At 39.2% G+C, this 22,003-nt stretch overlaps 1 protein-coding gene across 1 annotated transcript; it reads left to right on the forward strand.

Moving 5' to 3' along the window:
• Positions 1-906: 906 nt before the first annotated feature.
• LOC116683936 (uncharacterized) lies at positions 907-21,580 on the forward strand (the record flags this gene model as incomplete). The annotated part of the gene is given in 9 exon segments (XM_032510017.1): positions 907-969; positions 972-1,037; positions 1,040-1,171; positions 2,386-2,664; positions 3,064-3,366; positions 17,506-17,772; positions 18,367-18,645; positions 20,369-20,671; positions 21,468-21,580. Coding segments are annotated over 9 exon segments (1,805 nt in total), but the record flags the coding sequence as incomplete, so codon positions are not given.
• Between the last annotated feature and the right edge of the window lie 423 nt (positions 21,581-22,003).

Here is a 22,003-nt window from a genome sequence, read left to right on the forward strand (position 1 = left end):
TAGGCTATATTCAAATATACTACAAAGAATTGGCCCTAATAATAAAATGTAGGGAGGTGTGGGGGGTGATTAAACCAATATTAATTACAATTAGACAAAATGAACATACCTCTTCAAAGGGTTACCATACAATATGACAGTTGTGTTACTCTTTTCTTTCTATAGGTTTGAGAGACTTGTATTTATATTCCTTGAATTCACTAAAAACGCTGTGAAAGGGGGTAATATTAAAAAAGAAATTACAATTTGCCAGATAAAACCAATAGGTTGACAATTAATTCAATTTTCAAATGTTCATGTTCAAAATGAAAAAAGAAACTATATTTTGACGTTCAATATTGCTAGTATGATTGTTTTACACAGAATGCAATGTGTAATTCAAGTCCATAAAGTAATTCAAGTATAGGCAACTGTCCCCCAATATCATTGCTTATAGTTGGTCTGACATAATTCAGTCAACATTATATATTACAGGGATTCCAACACATTAACTAGTTTTCCTTAATAATGATCATAACAATGCACAAATGCAAAAGAGCATGAGCTCAATAGGGCTACATTAAAAAAAAAGTTAGACAACTAGATAATAGATAGATACTTTATTATATATTCCAACGGGAAATTCAAGGTCCCAGTAGCTTAAAGACACAACATACACATACATCATAAACAGGATGATTAAATGGCAAATCCACATGAATAACATAGACAATAAAAGAAAAGATATTAAATCAAAAAATCCACATGAATGTACAAAGAGACTTAGACTTCTCTTATTAAGGGATGTAAGCATGAGATGCTTAGGGCTGGGGTAGGGTCTATATTTTAATATAAGCCTATTCTGTTTTCTTTTTTTTTATCCCATTGTGATTTAACAGATTTAAATGTTTCTCTCTTGTCCTGCAGTGAAACACTCCCTGAAATATTTTCTTACTGCATCTTCTGGAGTCCCTAACCTTCCAGAGTTTGTGGGGCGGCGCTGGGTGATGAAGTCCAGGTCGGTTACTGTGACAGCAACATCAGGTCTGCAGAACCCAACAGGACTGGATGAGGAAGCTGATAAAGGACGACCCACAACACCTGGAGTGGTATGCTCTGAAGTGTTCGGGGAATCAGCAGGTCTTCAGAGCCAACATTGACAGCTTGAAGCAACGTTTGAACCAAACCGGAGGTACAGTATGTTATGTTCATCGGCCGTAGCCAGCCTAGTGGAAGGGGGGGGGGGGGGCTTTTAATCACCAGTTTGTGCTGGTATCTTAACGAGCACGCTTTTAGATGCACCGGAAATATTTACTACGATGTTGTCAAATTGGTTATCATGTACACCTTTTTATTGGTCAAAAGGCAAGGCACGCCTCAACATTTATTGTTTTTGTTTTGAAGTTAGTTGCGTGGCTTGTTGATACATTAGTGTGTGGGGGGGGGGGATCTCTGGGCACCTCACCACTCGATTCAGGAGCCGATTTGACTCTAAACCGATTATCAATGCCTCTCGATTGTGTGATTTAAAAAAAAAATACATATTAATCTGAGTTTGTTAGATTTTGACATGTGCAGTATTTGTCACACACAAGTTATAATGTTTTGTCTACTGAGGTTTTTTATTTTGTAGTCATACCATGCAACATGCTGAGTCACCTTCTCTCTCAGTGATCTTCCATGTCAGAGGCTCAGTCATGTTTAAAGGCGGAGAATCGGCTTCTTAGAACATGAAACACGAGGGGGTCGGATGTGATAAAGTAGATGAACAGCCTACTTGTGTTATTTTGTCTTATTAGATCATGTGCATGTATAAAAAAAAAAATCCTTTTGGCCATTTTTGTGTGGGGTTTTTCTGCACTCTTGCCTAAACTCTAAGTTGTCCATTATCCCATCTTTCATCTTTCCGTCTTTCTGTCTGGAGACAGTAACCTTTAAATAAAAATCAACGCATTTCAAAAAATAATAATTATAATTGATTATTAACTCATCTGCATCGAGTATCGAATCGATCTAGAGAGAATCAAGCTGCATCTAAGAATCGATTCTTTTCCCACCCCTATACATTAGACGTCGGATTGTGGGATGTCGCGTTGCCGTTAACACATTCCCAACAGTAGCCTGGTGCTTTTAACATGATAGGGCTTCGGTTTGGTTTGGATCATTTTATTAGCGGCAGATTGAAATTATTGGCTACCGTTATTTTAAAAGACGCTTGTTAATTACAACAACAAAAAACAAGTTAACAAAAAATTAAATTATGGACCTTTGGCAGTGAATATAGCTTCCAGCTTCTCTGTGGTCATGGTCACCTTGCTGTAGTCTCTCTCGCTCTCTCTCTCTCTCTCTCTCTCTCTCTCTCTCTCTCTCTCTCTCTATCTCTCTCTCTCTCTCTCTCTCTCCCAGGTGCCCACATCCTACAGAGGATGAACGGCTGTGAGTGGGACGATGAGACCGGAGAAGTTATTGGTTTTAATCAGTACGGCTATGACGGAGAAGACTTTATTGCGTTGGACCTGCAGACGCTGACATGGATCGCTCCAAAACAACAGGCCTTCATGACCAAGCTTCGATGGGATGCTGAGAAAGCTAGATTAGAGTATAATATAAACTACTACATACACAAATGTCCTGATTGGCTGAAGAAGTATGTGCACTATGGGAGAAGCTTCCTGCAGAGAAAAGGTAATTACATAGACAAATCTACTGTTGTATGGGCTCAGTGTTCATGTGGCTTTTCTGTTTCTAATGCACTGCAACATTCAAATAAAAAGGAAAATTAAAGTAGATATACTTAATTGATCCCAAATTTGGAAATTTCAGTGCTACAGCAGCTGCAAAGAAAACTCCCTCACACTGTCTAACTTGCAGAAAATATGTAAAGTTTAACAGTTGGCAACGTTTCAGTACTAGACCATCTTTAGGCAAAATAGTGCTACAGCGTCAAAATATAAGACAGACAGCACACATACAGAATATACTGGAACAAATAGGATAGACTTATGGAACTATTCAAAAATAAAGATAAAAAACAAAGGAAAAAAGATGTAGATGCATACAATTCTAGTGTCTGCCTCTCTGCAGAGGTTCCCTCAGTGTCTCTCCTCCAGAAGTCTCCGTCCTCTCCAGTCAGCTGCCACGCTACAGGTTTCTACCCAGACAGAGCCATGATGTTCTGGAGGAAAGATGGAGAGGAGCTTCATGAGGACGTGGACCTCGGAGAGATCTTCTCCAACCACGATGGATCCTTCCAGATGAGTGTAGACCTGGACCTTTCATCAGTCCCAGCTGAAGACTGGAGGAGGTACGACTGTGTGTTTCATCTCTCTGGTGTGGAGGACGACATCGTCACCAAACTGGACAAAGCAGAGATCAGGACCAACAGAGGTGAGACTGGAATCAGACGTGATGGAGCTTGGTTTGCTTGGAGCTATGGTCTTTGTTACCTTTGCCAAGGTGGTTATCTTTGTGGTCTTTTGTATTTGTTTGTTTGCAGCAGATTTCAATAAATGTCGGTAGGTAACATAGGCCGTAATCCAAGAAAGAACTTCTGAGAAACTTGTGCGTATAATTTTAACAACATTTTAATTTCAACATTTTAATTTCAACCTTATTGTCCCCAAGAGGAAAGTTGTCTCACAGCCAAGAAAAACACAGAACACAGGCTTGAACATAAAACTTAATAAATACATAACACATACAATTATGTTAAAAGATCAGCTAAAAAAAGCAGTCACAAGTGGTGCCTGTATTGGAGACAGTATTGAGATGATAGAAATGAGGGAGAGGGAGAGACGGTGAGGAAAATAAGTATTTGAAAACCCTCCTATTTTGCAAGTTCTCCCACTTAGAAACCAAGGAGGGTCTGAAATTGTCATCGTAAGTGCATGTCCACTGTGAGAGACATAATCTAAAAAACAAACATCCAGAAATCACAATGTATGATTTGTTAACTATTTATTTGTATGATACAGCTGCAAATAAATAGTATGCGGACCAGTGGTAACATTTACTGAGAGTTGCTGCAAAGTTCCTTTCACACGTAGGTGGCGCCACGAGAAAATGGTAATTATGTTAGTCTGTGCACCAGAGAACAATGAGAAAGAGTGAAGAGCAAATAGCACCACTGTGTGGCTAATTGAAAAAGTGCCTGTACATTTTTGCTTTTAACTCCTAAATCCTAAACTCTGAAGTGTAGAAGCAATGGCTTGATAAGTTGTTACAATGTGAATGAACACAAAGTGTGCGTGTTGTGTGCCGGTTCCAGTTCGTCCCTCAGAGTTGCCGGCTGGTGCTGTTGTTGGAGTGGCTGTAGGACTGTTGTTGCTGTTGTTGTTGCTGCTGACACTCTGCATCTCTGGACTCTGGAGAAGGAACAATTATGGTGAAGAAAAAATATGTTTTTACTCCACTAATAACTTTAACATGAATACCGCTGATAGTCTCGTCCTATATTATGTGTGGTACTTCAGGGAAATCAATCCATTTATTTTTGTTCTTCTTTTATAAATTCTGAAATGTAAAATTGTTTTCTCTCATCTGTATTTCAGGCTTCCGGCCTGCTAACAGTAAGAATTCCACCTTAAAATACACTCAAATTGATTTTCTTTTCCCCCGTGTGGACAACCAACTAATACCCTGTTCACCATAAAATAAATAATGTTCTGCAAATTGAGGACACTAATATGAGAAAAAATGTGTTTGCTACTTTTCTTGACAGGGTGACAGCAAAGATTAGAAGAGGAAGCTGAACTCTGAGTGAGGAGTCAACATTTTCCTTGACAGGTTGTCTCTAAGAAAAATCTAGAGATTCCTGACTTGATGCACGACCGTCAGAGCTGAAGATTGCCCTGAAGAACTGTGGAGGCACACCAGCTCTGGTGCGACTGCTCCGGAAGACCACAGATGTGGAGATCAGAGAGTTGCTCACAAGTACAAACCACAATTTACAAATGCTTTGATGTTACTGAATGTGCAGCAGGGATTGATATCACAGGGAGCCAGGAAGTTTTCTTTTCACATAGCTGAAGATGTTCATATGCACTCAAACAAAGACACATTTTTCCCACATTATCACTATCATAATAGTAATAATTAATTATAATTAATACTAAAAGTCCAGCCTTAAGTTGACCTTTTCAGGTGCAGAAGTTTCTTACAAGTACTTCTCATGATAAAGTGGTCAGTGTTACAGTATAACACACATACTCTTAGGGCTGTATTGAGGACTACAGTATACAGTTTGAATCTTTTTCCAATCAGTTAGGGAGATTGTAGTATTTTCCAACATATTTAACAATGAATGAAACTTTGAAGCCAACAAAGTAAATGAATAAAAAACAAACAAATCTAATCATCTAGAAATTTCTGAAATATCTGTAATTCTTAATCATTTCCTAAGAAGTTTCCTGGCAAGAACTACATCCTTTGATGATATTTATAGTGAAGGTAAGGGATGCAGTTATTAGGGGGACTTTTGACTAATGACCTACAAACAATCTTCTTAATCACATACAGATACGTATGTTGCCTGTCATTTACAACCACACACACACTCATATAAGGAACATTCACTAAATATCTGAATATTTGGCTATACACGTAAAGCGTAAGGTCACAGACATCCGGCAAAAGAGAAGGACACACGTTTTAGCAATGCTCATTTGGTGAGAATGGGGCCTGGCACCTCAGCATTAATCAATCAAATGAGCCGATAAAAACAGTGAGCATATGATCAACGTGCTTTCAATAATGAGCTGTGGTGAAAGAAGATGTTGGACGACCTGCAACTGCAACGTCCTGGTTCAGTTCGAGCTTTGGGATCATTTTGACAATACATGTGTGCAGAAATTGATAGCTACCAAATTAAACTTCTCTCTCAGATGCTTGGCACAATATCAGATGTTCTGCTGGAGGTATAGGGTGCTATTAGTTGTGTGTAATGTCACAAGTTGCTATGTGTAATTGCGTTTGCATGTAATAGACATATTGACATCTCTCTGTCCTTTTTTTTTAAAGAAGAATTTAAGATAGAACACCTTAAAGTCACTGTAAAGCCCCTGCAGAAATATTATGGGAATACGTTTCAGGCCTGAAAATACTAAAGTGTTTTTTAGATTTTACAACAAAAATGTATTTTTCAATTTTCTTTTACCCCCAACATAATGTTCACCTCTAACCTATAAACTGAACCAATGGGTTATGAACAATACTTAGTGACCAAACGCTGGTGAAGCACACAAGCGTGTGTTTCAGATCAAAGATAAAATCCTGCTGCCTTTCAGCTCAGGGAGAGGATGTCGTTGCACAGAAAGAAGTGACTCCGGCAAACAGCTGACTTTACTGACGATGATGAAAATATCCTTTTCTTACAGCTGCAGCATGACATCATGTGTTATGCATTACTCTTTGCCAAATATAACATATGGTTATTACTTAGTAAAACAGTAGGAAATTTAATTCTTCTTCTTATTATCATTATTATACAAATTGTGCTGTTTAAATATACACATATTTTAGTTTCTTCAGAGCAAGTTTACTCTGGAGACCACAATTGATAACAACAAAAATATTCTTTGATTGCAAAATATTTATTTTATTCATTGTCTTTGTTTTTTGATTTTTCAACTTTAAACACATTAGAAAAGTCACAGTAATTTTAGCATATTTACAGGATATATAGTTAATATGTGACAGTCTCATAACAATAGCTAAGCAGGCTGAGCAACAGGTGGTGGCGCACTGGATATTACACATGCATATAACACATGCATTTGGTGTGGGAGACCGCTGCGAGACATCCACCACGACACGGTGGTTCTTGAAGGTGACTACAGGTGTGTTTGGATCCATATCCAGAGCAAGCATAGCCATAGATTCAGTGGTCAGTGTTTTTGGTTAGAATTCTATGAAACCTCATGGTATTACCTGGTCTCCCTGGTTAACACCCAGGATTGTAAACTATGCTTTTAGTATCTAGTAATTGGTGACACAATACAGCTCGCAGGGTGATGAGAAGGATATGTATCAACTTGTCTAACTCTTGGGGTAATGGTGAGTAAGCTAAACTCCCAATAAGTGTGTTCTTTTAAGGAAACTAACGTGTGCAGGAGGAGCTGGGGATCAACCCACCAACCCTGCGATTAGTGGACGACCCGCTGCTCAAGTATTGTATCTTACCCGCATGTCTGTGGGAGGAAACCGGAGCACCCAGATTAAACCAAACAGACAGGGAAAACATGCAAACTCCACACAGAAAGGCTCCTGTTGGATGGAGTTTAACCCTCCAGGAGCCTTTCTGTGAAAGGTCGATGCTAGCCACTGAGTCACAGTGCTGTCCTAAAACGTGTGACCCTTACCAATCTCACTAATCATGCCTAAACCTAACTAATAAAGGCAATAAACACTAGCCTATCACAGGTAGTGTTGGCCGCGTCACGACTTCCCATCCTTGGCAGGAACTTTACCTTATGTTTACGGAGATGGATCATTGAGGTGGCGGTGTGGCGTGATTTTTCTTCCATTGCACCGGAGACTACTGGAGATGGGAGGAAGGGTGGTGTACTTCATCTGACTCTTGGAATGTAGTGGGAAGCGATCATGGGTTAGGGTGTGCTTTGCTATGTGCCCAGACACATACGTCTTGTTTGATTTGTCCTCAGACGGAGGCAGTTTGCGAATAGGGGGCAAGTGGAAATGCTTGTCCTCCAACTTGAGCTTCCTCAGGTCATCTGTAAGCCGTTTGTTCTCCTCTTCCAATTCCTTGTGCTTCGCCTCGTACGCCGTGAGGACTGCACGTGATGCCATAACTTCTTTTTTCAAGTGTCCGTTGTGCCATTGACACTCTTGGTACTTTTTTATTGCGTCATCCGGCCGCCGTGTCAACTTGCACTTCAGATCCTCAATCTCCTTTTTCTGTTCCAGATTTTTTCCACCTATGTTTTTCATAGAGAGCACGTACTGTCTCTGCTGGTTGAACAACATTTTTACAATGGTATTCCTATTTCTCGTTTTACACCTAGTTCTCTCTCGGCGTGAACTAGCTGCATGCCGCTGCTGCATTGTGTCTTCGAAGTTATGCTCAAGCTGAAGTCTCTTGATCTGCGGCCTGAGAGACTTGACTGTCTCTGCATATTCCCTGATCGTTTCTTCTAGCTTGGCCTTCTCGGCATCCTGGAGGTTGAGCATCCGTGTTTGCTGCACAGCTTGTTCGTGGTACTGCTGCACCTCGAGTTCCAACTTCTCCTTCTCTGCTGCAATCTTGGCATATTCCTTCTCTGCCAGCTGATGGGCCTTGTCAGCAGAAGCCATGGAAAGCGTCTGTGCCGTCTTTGTTTCTGCCAGCTGCTCTCTCACGTTTTCCAGCTGGCATCTCAGAGAATCCAAATTCATCTTTACCTTGACCAGCTCTGTGGTCTTTAAATCGGCTTCACGGCAGTTGCCTTTCAGTTTTTGACGCAGTTTTCGAATGGTGTCGTTCATCCTATTCATTTCCGTCTGAGCCTTGAAGAAATTTTCCGTGATGAGTTTTTTCTCAGTCCTGATACTCTCAATCTGGATTGTTAGTCGTCTTTGCTGGCTTTCTGACTCAGTAATCAGATTTCTAACAGTCATAATCTCAATGTCTCTGGCCATGGTGTGCTTGGTGAGCTCTCTCTTCTTTTTTTGGAGTTTCATTTTGAGTCCACTGCAACTGTTGAGTTCATTTTCCAAGGACTCAATCAGCTTACGCTGTTTCTCTGCCTCTTTTTTTTGATTTTCAAAATCCACTACTAGGGATTTATTTTCTTGCTGCACAATGTCCATTTCGTATTCCAGGTCCGTACACGAATTGGTCAATTCCTCAATCTTACTCGTCAAGAGCGCTATCTCCTTTGAAAGTAGATGATTTTCTTTCTTGTAGATGTCCTTTTGTTTTTGTATCTTATAAGTTCATTCTGTTGTCTCTCAAATTGTTGTTCTAGTTTCTTAAATCTGTCTTTAAATGACATCAGCTTTCCTGCTTCGTCTTTCCAGTGGTTTGCAGATAATTTCACTGTGTTTAACTCATCTGTTATCAAATTGAAATCTTTGTCCTTCTTTTTCAACAGTTGGTTCTGTTCTTCAATTTTTTTGAGGGCATAACGTTTATTCCCCGTCAACTCTTGGACCTGATGACGTAACGTATGCACACGCGAGATTAATTCTTTTTTGTCAGTCTCTGTGTTGATCAGCTTTTCAATCTCCTTCTCCTTCTGCTCCCTGAACATCTTCTCCACAGAGAAATTGTTCAGATATTCCTGAGACTCCTTCGTGAGACGCGCAATTATCTTCTCTGAATTATCCTTCTCATCAGCCCTGTCGGTCTTTTCGTCCAAAAGTTCCGTTTTGACATTGTTTAGTTCTTGTCTTAACTTTTCTACATGCCTGTCCTTGCGAGCAATTACCTTTGTGAGTGTAGTAACCTCATTCTGTTCTTTTTTTAAGGCGATATCTGCTGCTACTAGTTTGGCAAGCCTTTTTTTCTGCTCTGTGTTTTGGTCCATTAACCGTTGCTCGTTGAGTTTTACCCTGGAAAGTTCACTCTTTAGTTTTTCTATTTTCATAGATTTAGTCTCAGTTTTTTCTACCGGCTTCATTGTGATTGTCTGTTTCATATATTCAATGTATACTCTAAAAGTCTTTCCTCCTTATTCTCTGTGTGACTGGAATTGCATTAACAAGCAACAGATACACGGGTCGATGTTTACCTCCTGTCAGCTGTCTTTCTCATGCACTGCGGCCCAAGGAAACTAAGTGTAAGGTATTTAAAGCATATACGCGTAGTTTCCTGAAAAGGGGAAATAAACTAGGACACATTCAGCATTCTGTTTAAGTTAAAAAATGTGAAAAGATCTCTAACAAGGTGCTCCCACAATAAAAGGTTGTATGTACTCCAACATCAAACTGAAATGTGATGCTATGACACTGGATGCACCTTAAGTAAAAACAGTGGTGATGTCATGACATGCAAATGATGTCATCATCAAGATGAAAGGCATAAAAGGCAGAGATGATGCTAGACTGTTTTTTATGAGTTGTGATGATGTAACCTCTTTGGTTGCCCTGGGTGATATTGAGTTTTGCGGGTGATTTAAAAACTAAATCGTTGCTTTGAAGTTTTCCCCCAGTTAGGAAACGATCGACAGTAATCGTCAATTCGATCTAATAATCAGGTTGACAAGTAGACTTGTGCCAAAGGGGGCATTTTGCTTATTTTGCTTGTCATTCTAATTCTATTATTAATGGAAAGTAGACCTAAGGGCAACCCAACACCCCCGATACATTTGACACCCTATGCAATTGCCTAGGTCGCCTTTAGCAATCGCCATAGCAATGGTCTGATTTAAAGTGGGAAGCCTTAAGATTTCAGTTCTGGCTGATTCAGAATTTCTATTTGAGTGGAAACAGTGGAAATGCGCTGAGAGTTTGACCGTCTGGAGCATAGAGATAGAATGCATCTCCAGAGCTTTGCACAGGTTACCATGGTTACGCATCTTCAACAGGCAAAGAGGCTTTCAGGAAGTGACGTGGTGATGACAGCTCAGTGCGTCTACATGCTGTTTATTCACAGTACCGCAACAGTGGGCTGACTAGTTGATAATATTAAGTATGTAATGCATAGTATGCAATTTTGGACGCTTTAATGATCCATTCTGAGGAATATTTCCTGTTCTTGAACCTGTCTTTTTAAAACTCTTTTTATTTAATTTGTTTTTATTTAAATAAAGCATTTAAATGTCCAATCCAACATGTGTAGTTTCTGTCACCACCATGAGGAATTCTATTTCTATTTTTTAGCATTAGCACCAAATTACTTCTCTACGCATTGCTCTAAAATAATGTGGGCCTCACTATACTGCAAGCTGAGTTTGTTTTAAACATTTTGAAATTAAAAATACATGGGGATCAGTTACATGCAAATACCCTGAAAAAAAGAAAACTTAAAAAGAGAACTATTAGACAATTAACAGATTTTGCATTTGACATTCTGCTAATCAGCGTTACACACTCGTTTTCAGTGAAAGTATCTAGCACTTGCTCCAAAAGTTGCCAAAAGACGTCAAACACTCATTTTCATCACATATCATTTTTATAATTTAATCTCCGTGGTTGTCGGCCGGCGGCCTGCTGCTCACGGAGCAAGAGGAGAGGCAGAGGGACCTTGTGCTGTAGGCAGAAGAGCCGTGGACTGTGATTAATCTGATTAATCTAGTATGCATTGCAATCAATTAAAATATGATATATCTCGCTTTTCTGAAGTCACTCTTTTTAGAAATAAAGAGTATATCTGGAGAGAAACTCAGAGTTGGCAACACTGCTGCTAAAACAAACTAACTTCAAACAGATAAATAGTTCTCTATCATTTCAGTCTTGGTATTTTTAGATAGTATTTATTTTTACCACTGTACACCGAGAGCTGACAGACGTAGCTGCGTTTAAGATGACTCCCCACCCGGCTTTAGAGCTGCTCTGGCTTTTTGTTTTACACTCGAGACGTGATGCTAGTCGTACAGTGCGGTCTGGAAGTAGTAAAACTGTGGCACTTTTTAGTTGTTGATTTTGATTTTCTTCAGCATGTTGGTTAAAAATAAAAACAGTGACTATAAAAATGTGAGTACTAACTGTAGTGGATATGAACGCATTGCAGTAGTGTGTCAGAGCATTTCACTTTCACACTCCTGGATGTGGGAAACGTGTAGCACAAGAGTGGGAGCCATCACTACATTTGCATCTCTGTCTGCACTTGTGTGTGTGTGTGTGCCTCTTTCAATAACTACTATATTGTGTGGTCCATTAATCTCAACCACAAAATATCTACTCTACCTTCTTTCAGTGAAAACCAACTACACATATTGGGAGCTTGGGTCCCTTCTAACATTGTATGGGTGTGAAAATGCACACATTTGCTACTGTGTGTATTTTTTAGTGTTGTGTGTGTGTGTGTGTGTGTTGCAGGAGATAGATCCGTGTGGATCAGCTCCCTATACTTGAAGGGCTAATTCATCTTTCTCACGCCTCATTAGGGAATGCTTGAAGTCTGATTAAAGATTGAATATTTCATGGCGGGTTTGGCATATTGCCGGCCACCTGCTCTCTCTCTCTCTCTCTCTCTCTCTCTCTCTCTCTCTCTCTCTCTCTCTCTCTCTCTCTCTCTCCATTTCCCATTATCCTACACACTTACTCATTTTCTCTCCCTCCATCCAGTGCTCTGTCTCCATCTCGTTTTATTACTCCATTTCTTCTCTCTCCATCGTATTATCTCTCCTTGTATCTGTTTCTTTTTTTCTGCCTCGCCCTGTTTCTGCCTCACTGTCTCTCACTTTCACACACACACACACACATCTGCTCCTTCTGCTTACTCACTGCTGCTTCCACTCAATGTGCACATGCTGTTGTGCCAACTAACAGGAACTGCTGAAACAAGTTCTGCTAGAAAGTTGAATTTGAAATATGTGCGTTGAGTTTGCAGATGTGACACAAATTCTACAATGACGAATTGAGTGCCAATTTGTTCTTTATTGTACTTGCAAGAGGATTAGAAACACAAAAGAAGTCTGACTGCTGATCTGCATTCTTTTAAAAATGGAAACACTTAAGAAAAAAGCTATAAGATGCGTGTGTATGTGTGTAACAGGAATGTGAGTTCTGCAGGCGAGGAGGCCCGCAGGAGGATGAGGGAGTGTGAGGGCCAGTCATTAGGTTTCAGTTAAAGTCGACGTGCGTATTTCCACTGCCTGCACAACGCCTGCAGTCCGACTCCGTCCCAGCTCCGGCGGTCCGCCGCATTGCGGAGCAGATACGCAGAGCTTCTCCTTTTCCCGGATGCCGGAGAGCTCCGCAGCAATTCAACACACGGCAGATAGTTTGTTTTTTATTTGTTTTTTTATTTTTTTATTAACAAAGAACATTATTATTAACAAAGAACATTTACATAACCAGTATGTATAATTCCAAAGTCAAAGCCAGAGGTGCATAAACAAAGAAAAATAGATATATAAATCAAAATAAAAGTAAAAAAAAAAAAGTGTAGTGCAAACAGAGTGTATCAAATGTATCACCGATCCATGAAAAATGTATCAAACACAAATCCAGTCTTAATTGGCTTTTTGTTCCTAATGCCTCTTATAGTTTTGCTGTATTGTTGCAGTTCTTGAAAAAAGTGTTCAAAGCATGGTTTGGAGTCCGCCCATTTCTTCTTGTGGATGTGGAGTTTTCCCAATAACAAGATTAATTGAATTAAATAAACAACATCTTTATCCTTCTCACTGTCTTCAAAGCAAATCTTTAAATTGAATTGATTGCCCCGTGTTCCGTCTGACAAAATGTTGAACATCAATCCAAAATATTTTAGTATACAGACAATGGAAGAACAAATGACAGATTGTTTCTTCTTCCAGTTCACAGAAAGTACAAGAATATTCAATATCAAGTTTGAATCTCTTTGGTGTCCCTTTTGCTGGATATATTTAATGCAGAATTTTAAAAGAAACCTCTTTTCACACGGCAGATGGTGTGGGACAGGAAGTCGAGCACAGAGACAAAATAGAACACCCGGTTAATTTTCAAAATAAAACAGACCGTGCACATGGCGGATCATGTTTCCCTGCACTACACCTTGAAAACCCAGACCCACAGGATTAGACAGTAGTAGAGCATTTTGAGAGCTACTCTGTCATAATTAAACAACTGGAGACTTGTACAAGCTGATATGTGACTGACAGGGGAGACAGTGGGACACAATGGGACACAGGTGCAACACATTAGGGCGGGGACAGGTAATCACACAGGTGGGAAAATAAACAACAGGAAGTAAAACCAGACAACACAAGGGAGAACAGAGAACTTTCAAAATGCAAACATTATTGGAATAATCACTTTGGGAATATCACTTGGAATTTGATTTGAACCTATTATAATAAATATGTTGTCAGTAATAAAGTTACTGAAGTGTATTTCAAAATTGTCCATTGAATTTACCCAAGAAATCAAATTTTAAAGAAATATAAATCCGATCTTTCTGCATATTTTGTGGAGTTTGTTTTGTGAATGTTTTCATCTCAGATTGTTCTGGATTGATGTGCAGGATGTATTTCATGTATTGTGTGTGGCGCTAGGATAAAATTACAAAGTAGAGAAATAATTTTTTACTATGAAGGAAATTATGTGGATAAATGCCAGGTTTTCACTTTTTATTGTGAAAATCTTATATCCATAAATTTAAATGACTGAAGGAATATTCACCAATTTAAAAATGACATGAAATTATATTTGAAAACTTTAAAAGGACAAATAAGAAAGACATCCGGACTCTGAACATTTACAATGCCTTACAACCATATTTAATGTTAATTTCATGCAACCCTTTTTTCAATGTATGTACGCGTTCAATGTTTTTAATGTGTTTGTGTATCATTATATGAAATATTATTTTTTTTGAAGACATACAAAAAGTACGAAAAGGTAAGCTGGCGAACCGATGTGAGTCGAGTGCAGATCTGAGCTGCTGATGGTCAGAACGGTTTACGGCATAACGTGTCATATTGAAATTAGTACAATCCATTAAATAAAATGTTCTCATAACATACAATAAGAGAAGATGGAAATCATTTCAGAAACGTTTTATCTACTGTATCTGTGATGTTTGATTGCTAACGTTAGCTCAAAACGCCATTCAAGTGACAGCCTTTGACTGCTAACTTGTAGCCAGCAGTGAACAGCCGTGTTATGTAGGTCCATTTTTACTCTATTGACATTACAGAAGTCTAACGTTAGCATCTCTAATGCTACTTGTCGCAATGTGATGCATGAGCAACTGACATCTGCACTCGACACATCGGGTAGAGACACAGCCTCCACTAAGTGTAGCTCATATGGCGCCATTTTTATGCTACCTAGTACTCACCCGCCGTTAGCATTCCATAGACTTCCATTCATTTTGATGTCAATTTGACAGCAAATACCTTTACATCTGAACCGTTTAAAGGCTCTATTTGTCCATTGTTTATTTCTAATGAAACGCAACAATGTATTAAAGGCTCCATTACTTTGTATCTCACGTTATGGCTCCATTTCCGATGTTTTTGTAAAAATAGGTTGTGTCATAACCACGTAACTTACTGTTGCATAGTAGAGGAATTACCGAACAGAACAGGAGAAGCTCGCAGACGGTTTTGACTTACATTAGCTGATTTGGTTTAAACGTTAACTAGCATTTTTGTTAGCAACAATTAGCCTGTGTCTATGTTATCTCCTAACATATACCTACGCTCTCCGTCTCTGCTGATTGGGAATGATTGAGATTTCTCTTGGCACAGCAACCAGAAGACTTACAGACACATTGCTTACGTCGCATCTACGTCTTCAAGCTCAGTTGGAGGCTGCGCTGTAACGCCTAGCCTTCACCGGAAAGTGATGTTACGAATCCCACTATGGCCACGCCAAGACCTGCCCTTCAATAGCATTTATTGGCCAGGCGTCCATGCTTACGCAAGGTAACGTAACCCCATTTGTTCAAGTCCTATCCCCTAACCAATCGGCTATCCTAACCTTAACCACTCAAGGTCAAGTGCATAACCCCAGCCAACCGACCACTATGGCCACGCCAAGACCCATTGGCATTGGGATGGTAATTTTGCCGAAAAAGTGCTTCTAATAGACTTTACTGGTCTAGTCATATTGTCCATTTCTTATACCGTCTATCAGTTTTATCCTCTGTTCACCCTAGTGAAAGTTGTGGGTCAGTTTCACCGAGTAACAAGTGACGTTGATCTCAGTCTAAATTCCCATTGGCCAGATGAAGGTTGATGACAGCGCTTTATCCTCAGCTGACCCTGGGGCTCGACCTGGAAGGACGGAGTCTGTTCCTCTGGATCTTAAACATAGAAGTTGTTAATAAGTCGATCAATGCTTCAGAAGAGACAGCTCACAATGAAGACCTGGATCGGTCTGCTACTCCTTGTCCTCATGGTACAAGACGCAGCGGCAGGTCAGTTTAGACCTTTTTTTTAAGTATGTTGAATGTAAAAAAAACAACTGTATTTATCAGTTTAAGGTTTTTTTGATAGTCAGTGTTTATTTGTAGGACTTCCTTGCAGATTATAGAAATGTAAACTAACCAAACCATTATCATAGTTAGCATAATTTACACATTTGTTAAGACACTGTGCTACTGTGGAATTTTTGTCTGTCAGTCATGTTTTTGTTAGCTACTACTAATAGAGAGTCAAATACAACAAAGCAATATGAATCAAGTTGACAATTTATTAAAAGTTAAATTTAGTACATTGAAACCACGTTACGTTTATACTGTATGTACAGTTGTGATTTCATGTACGAGGTGCGTTTGTGTTTGGATTCATTAAGTAATGTTAGGTTTGTGTGTAGTTTTATTGGTGAGTCGGAGTCTGCCCATACAGAGTTTATTGTGCCCACCAGGCTCCGAATGCCAGAGATGTCACTGCTTAAAATACAAATGGTTTTCACACAAAATTATCAAAGATTACTTGAAGCTGTAGTGCGTAGTTTCTGTCTCCCCCATGAGGAATTCTACAGTAATGACAACAACACTCTTGGTGCGTCCACATGATACAAGCCTTCCGTGATCGCTCGTGCGCCCCCGGCCCTCCTCTACGCAGTTGCTAGTAGCTGAGGAGGACAAGGAGGATTAAAAAACATGATGGACTTTTCAGAAGAGGTCATTATCTTCACTTGAATTTCTGCTCGGGACAGTCACCGGACGCCACAATCTTCTGAAGATGGTCAGACTGAGAAATCCAGAGAGAGTGTAGAGCTGAGTCTTAATTAGCTTTGTAGCAACTAATTTGGGAATGGCTTGAATGTAACGGACGTTCATTAATATCATAAAGTTACGCACTAAAGCTTTAAATATGATTCTTAAATTTACATATATCAAGATAAAAAAAAACGGAGTCAGATATTTTCCTTTTTTGTTAGTTTTTAAAAACAGAAATACTCAAACATTTAAAACCCTCTGACAACGACATCAACAAAATTTAATTATAATGAAAAAGCAGTTTTTTGGACAAAAATTCTCAGAAATATTAAAGTAAAGAGTTTATGAAGAAAAACCTTTTTTGCATTTATTGACTACTCAGCAGAGATTATTCGGCTGTCTTAAATGTAAAGTCGTTTTTGATTCGGTGTGCAGAAAAAAATACATTGTTCAGTGATTTAAACAACTGTAGAAACTGAAATTATGACATTCATGTTTTAATTCATTAACTAATTATTAATTCCCGCAGTCATTGTCGAAGTGTCCTTGGGCAAGACACTGAACCCCGAGTTGCCCCCGATGCTGTGCATCGGAGTGTGAATGTGTGAGTGTTTATCTGATGAGCAGGTGGCACCTTGTATGGCCGCCCCGGCCACAGTGTATGAATGTGTGTGAATGGTGAATGTTTCCTGTAGATGTAAAAGTGCTTTGAGTAGTTGTTAAGACTGGAAAAGCGCTATATAAATACAGCACATTTACATGTTTTCTTACAGTGACTCACTCTGTGAAGTATTTATACACGGTGTCTTCTGGAGTCCCAAACTTCCCAGAGTTTGTTGGTGTTGGGTTGGTCAATGACGTTGAGATGGATCACTATGACAGTATCACCAAGAGAGCAGAACCCAAACAAGACTGGATGAGCAGAGTCACAGAAGACTATCCTCAGTACTGGGAGACGCTGACAGGGATCTTTGTGAGTGAGCAACAGTTCTTCAAAGCCTACATTGAAATTATAAAGCAGCGCTTCAACCAAACTGGAGGTTTGTTTATGTTTCACTATACTGATAAAATGTATATTTTCATTTTGTATTTTAGTAAACAGAAGTTAACACACACAAACACACAGGAGAGTTTGAGTTGTCCGGTAATTAGTCCCCATTGACTGCAAAAGAATCATGAGGACTGAAAATTGTAATAGTCTCCGGTCAGATTTCCCTCTGCACAATTTGAATGGTTTAAATAAGCTACAATAATTTTCATGTATTTCGTTCTATTAAATAAATGAAAGAAACGAAAGAAAATGGATGTAGACTGTAGCGTATATATGGTAAAGGAAAAAAACTACTGTACATGTTGCACTTGCCTCTGATTTCAACAGAGAGGCACAGCATTTACCTTGAAGTGCAAAGAAGTTTAATGACACAGATCAACCTTCTTCAGGCTACAATGTAACACGTTACTGTTGATAACTCAGCAATCACATTACAGTTACTTATTACTGCTTCTTTAACTATCTTCATAATGTGATGTTAAAGATGTGATCAACTGATAATAGATGACTCTCTCTCTCTCTCTCTCTCTCTCTCTCTCTGTCTCTCTCTCTCTCTCTCTCTCTCTCTCTCTCTCTCTGTCAGGTGTCCACATTCTCCAGAAGATGTACGGCTGTGAGTGGGATGATGAGACTGGAGAGGTTAATGGTTATGAACAGATTGGTTATGATGGAGAAGACTTCATATCATATGACTTAAAGACAGAGACGTGGATCGCTCCGAAACCACAGGCTGTCATCACCAAACACAAGTGGGACAATGACAAAGCTTTGATAGCTCAGAATAAACACTACTTCACCCAGATTTGTCCTGAGTGGCTGAAGAAGTTTCTGAACTATGGGAGGAGCTCTCTGCTAAGAACAGGTAGAATCACATGACCTGATGTCATAAACAGATGTTTATTAATCCCAAAATGGGAAATTGCAGTGTTACATCAGCAAAATATCAGACACACAGCACACATACAGAATATACATGAAATAACAGGATGCAGTATACATGAAATAGTAATGTACTGTAACGTGAACTCATGTTGCCAACAGTAAAATTCAGCAGCAGTTGTTAAGCTGCCAATAGGTGATTGTGAGCCAGGGACAGGCACCGTCAGAGGACTTTCAGGGGCCGTAGTAGTGGAGTTTAGCCAGAAAAACTGAGCGTCAAGCAGCAAGGACAGTTACATTATGCACCAAAACGACAAGTTAAGTTTAGGAAAAACATTGTGGTTTGGATTAAAACATTCCCGAGGAATGAACGAGTAAGTACCATCTGCTATCTTCACGAATCGTACCCTGGACACAACAATGTTAATATTTCTTTGTTTAGATTAGATTAGATTAGATTATACTTTATTTATCCCACGACGGGGAAATTCTGTCGTTACAAGTAGCAGCATAGCAGCAACAGCAAAAAACAAAAAACAAAACAATAACACACAAACAAGTAAGCACGAAAGAAATACAAGGCAAGAAATACAGGCAAGAAATACAAGGCAAAAAATACAAGGCAAGAAATACAGGCAAGAAATAGACAATGAAAATATGGTAGACTGAGTAAGTAAAATGCCGTCAAACAAAAGGAATTTTAAAGTGCGGTTGCCATGATAAGAGAAACAATATTGCGGTGTAAGTGACGTTAAAAATTAAGTTGGATGTGTAATTAGAGCAAAGAAGCAAGAGTCGGTAGCATAATTTAAATTATATTAACCTGAGACCATAAATATTGAAAAGTAAGTACTTGTAATAAAATAATATAAATACCAATATTAAAGATAAACAGAAAGTGTGTGATGTAGATGGGAGAAAAACAGGAGCAGAAACTACAACACTATCAGGTAGTGCAGGTGTTGTAGAGTCTGACAGAGACCGGGATGAAGGACCTGCGGTACCTCTCCTTCTTACACTGTGGGGGTATCAGTCTGCTGCTGAAGGAGCTGCTCAGGGACCCCACAGTGTCATGTAGGGGGTGAGAGGTGTTGTCCATGATGGATGTCAGCTTGGCTAACCAACAGTAACATTACAATAAAAATATGAACCATTTCTTTCTTTCTCACACTTCCTGTCCTCCCTTTTTTTATCCATGTCACCTTCAGTCTCTTCTCGGTTACACTTTGATGCTATATTAACAGACATAGAAGCCTGTGCTCACGTGGAGCTCTGTTCCCAACTAACAGACACACTGGTTCGGCTTAGAATTAGATTTAGATCCTGAGACTTTAATCCTTTTGGGATGACTCCCGCAAGGAAATTGAAATGTCCAGCATCCGTTTTTAGCAAGAAGAGTCCAGTATAGAGAGAAAAAGAGAAGACAGTATAAAGATAACAGTAATAATAACAATAAAAACAATAAAATAAACATTAGGAACCGCTAAAAACGCAACAACCTCACCCTAAAATACTGGCATTGTTGTCAGAAAAGATAGTATTTTAACTTAGCATGTTTCCTTAATATCTGATGACACAATGGGCTAATGTTTGGATTTATTAAGTAAATATATTACATATTGGACTTTAAAATGCATTAAATCAACAGAAAAGATTAATAAGCAGTAAATAATAATAATAATAAAGTCTTTGTCTCCACTGTCCAGAGGTTCCCTCAGTGTCTCTCCTCCAGAAGTCTCCGTCCTCTCCAGTCAGCTGCCACGCTACAGGTTTCTACCCTGACAGAGCCATGATGTTCTGGAGGAAAGATGGAGAGGAGCTTCATGAGGACATGGACCTCGGAGAGATCCTCCCCAACCACGATGGATCCTTCCAGATGAGTGTAGACCTGGACCTTTCATCAGTCCCAGATGAAGACTGGAGGAGGTACGACTGTGTGTTTCATCTCTCTGGTGTGGAGGACGACATCGTCACCAAACTGGACAAAGCAGAGATCAGGACCAACAGAGGTGAGACTGGATCAGGTGGAGATGGAAAACAACGGGGCCGGGACAAAATGCTTTCGTCACGATTCTTTTACGATACATGGGTGGCGATTCGATAGTATTGAGTTTTGCAAGTTTTTTTTTAAATTCTTCAACAAAAATTAAATAATACACTTCTAGAGACAGTACAATATACTATCTGACATTTCTAAAAACATTGTTTTCTCTGTAAAAATAATGCACATCAGTCAGTCTGACATTTATTTAATACGTAAAGAAGTACACAACAGTTATTTTCTGCAAGTTTTTGCTTTCAGTCTGTTTTGCTGTAACTGGATATGATGTAGTGGCCGTCTGCGATGCCAGATAAACAGACAATATGAAGGTAAATCAATGGTAAAATAAATAAATAAATTTAATTCTGTGGAAAATATCAAATTTTAAAAATTGTTAAATCCAATCATGATACATGCGTGAATAGGAACTCATGGTGTACCTTCATGGTCTGCTGCTCTCGCCCACCACGCTGTTTTACACAGCTACAGCATGCTATACTCTACAAATAGTGATGCTAGAACCTTTCTTGTTTGTTTGGCAAAGCTCAAATTAATGTTTTTAAGTAGATTTTTAGCAAGGAAGAGGAAAGCCATGCATGAGAAATGTACAGCGGTCAGGTTGGTCCAGGTGGAGATTTTCTGTAAACTAACACTTCCTTCAGTAGTGGTAAAGAAACATCTTGGTCAACCTTAGTGACACCTAGAGCTCCGGTCTCCTATAAACCTCGTGTCCTAAACCAGAGAGTTCATGTTTCTTTCTTCAGCCCGTCGACAGGAACCCAGGGAGGATTCGGAGCTGTTCAAATCCCAGCCGGCCTCTGATGTCGACGCCTTGGGCAACAAACGTTACGTAGGTAAGTTGAACTTAAAGGGTTAAATCAGGAAGTTCCAATGTAAGATATGTCATGATTGTTGAACTGCCAATAATAATGTGGCTTTGAACAGCAATCATACTACTTTAGTTTGAATTTATTTTCAATTTCAGCAAATTATTTCAATTGTTCAGCCAGACCTTTTAGCTAAGTTTTTCTATTATTTACATAAAACTTTTTGCAAATCATTTGAAAAGTTTATGCATAACTTTAAGCTGACTCGTTCAGCCGTGTATTCAGTACTTTCAACTAACAATTTCAGCCGCTTTTACAATTCTTTTAACTATTTCTACCGTTTAATAGGAGTGTGGGGGGGATGAAAATCAACTTCATGACAGGTCCAAATTGTTTCTCTTTACTTGAGGTCAATGAAAAATATTCATGACACAATTGTAACGCTTTATAATGTAGAAAACCACCTCTTAATG

Source organism: Etheostoma spectabile, unplaced genomic scaffold, assembly GCF_008692095.1.
Source record: "Etheostoma spectabile isolate EspeVRDwgs_2016 unplaced genomic scaffold, UIUC_Espe_1.0 scaffold00019154, whole genome shotgun sequence".
In the NCBI taxonomy this organism is placed as follows: Eukaryota; Metazoa; Chordata; class Actinopteri; order Perciformes; family Percidae; genus Etheostoma; species Etheostoma spectabile.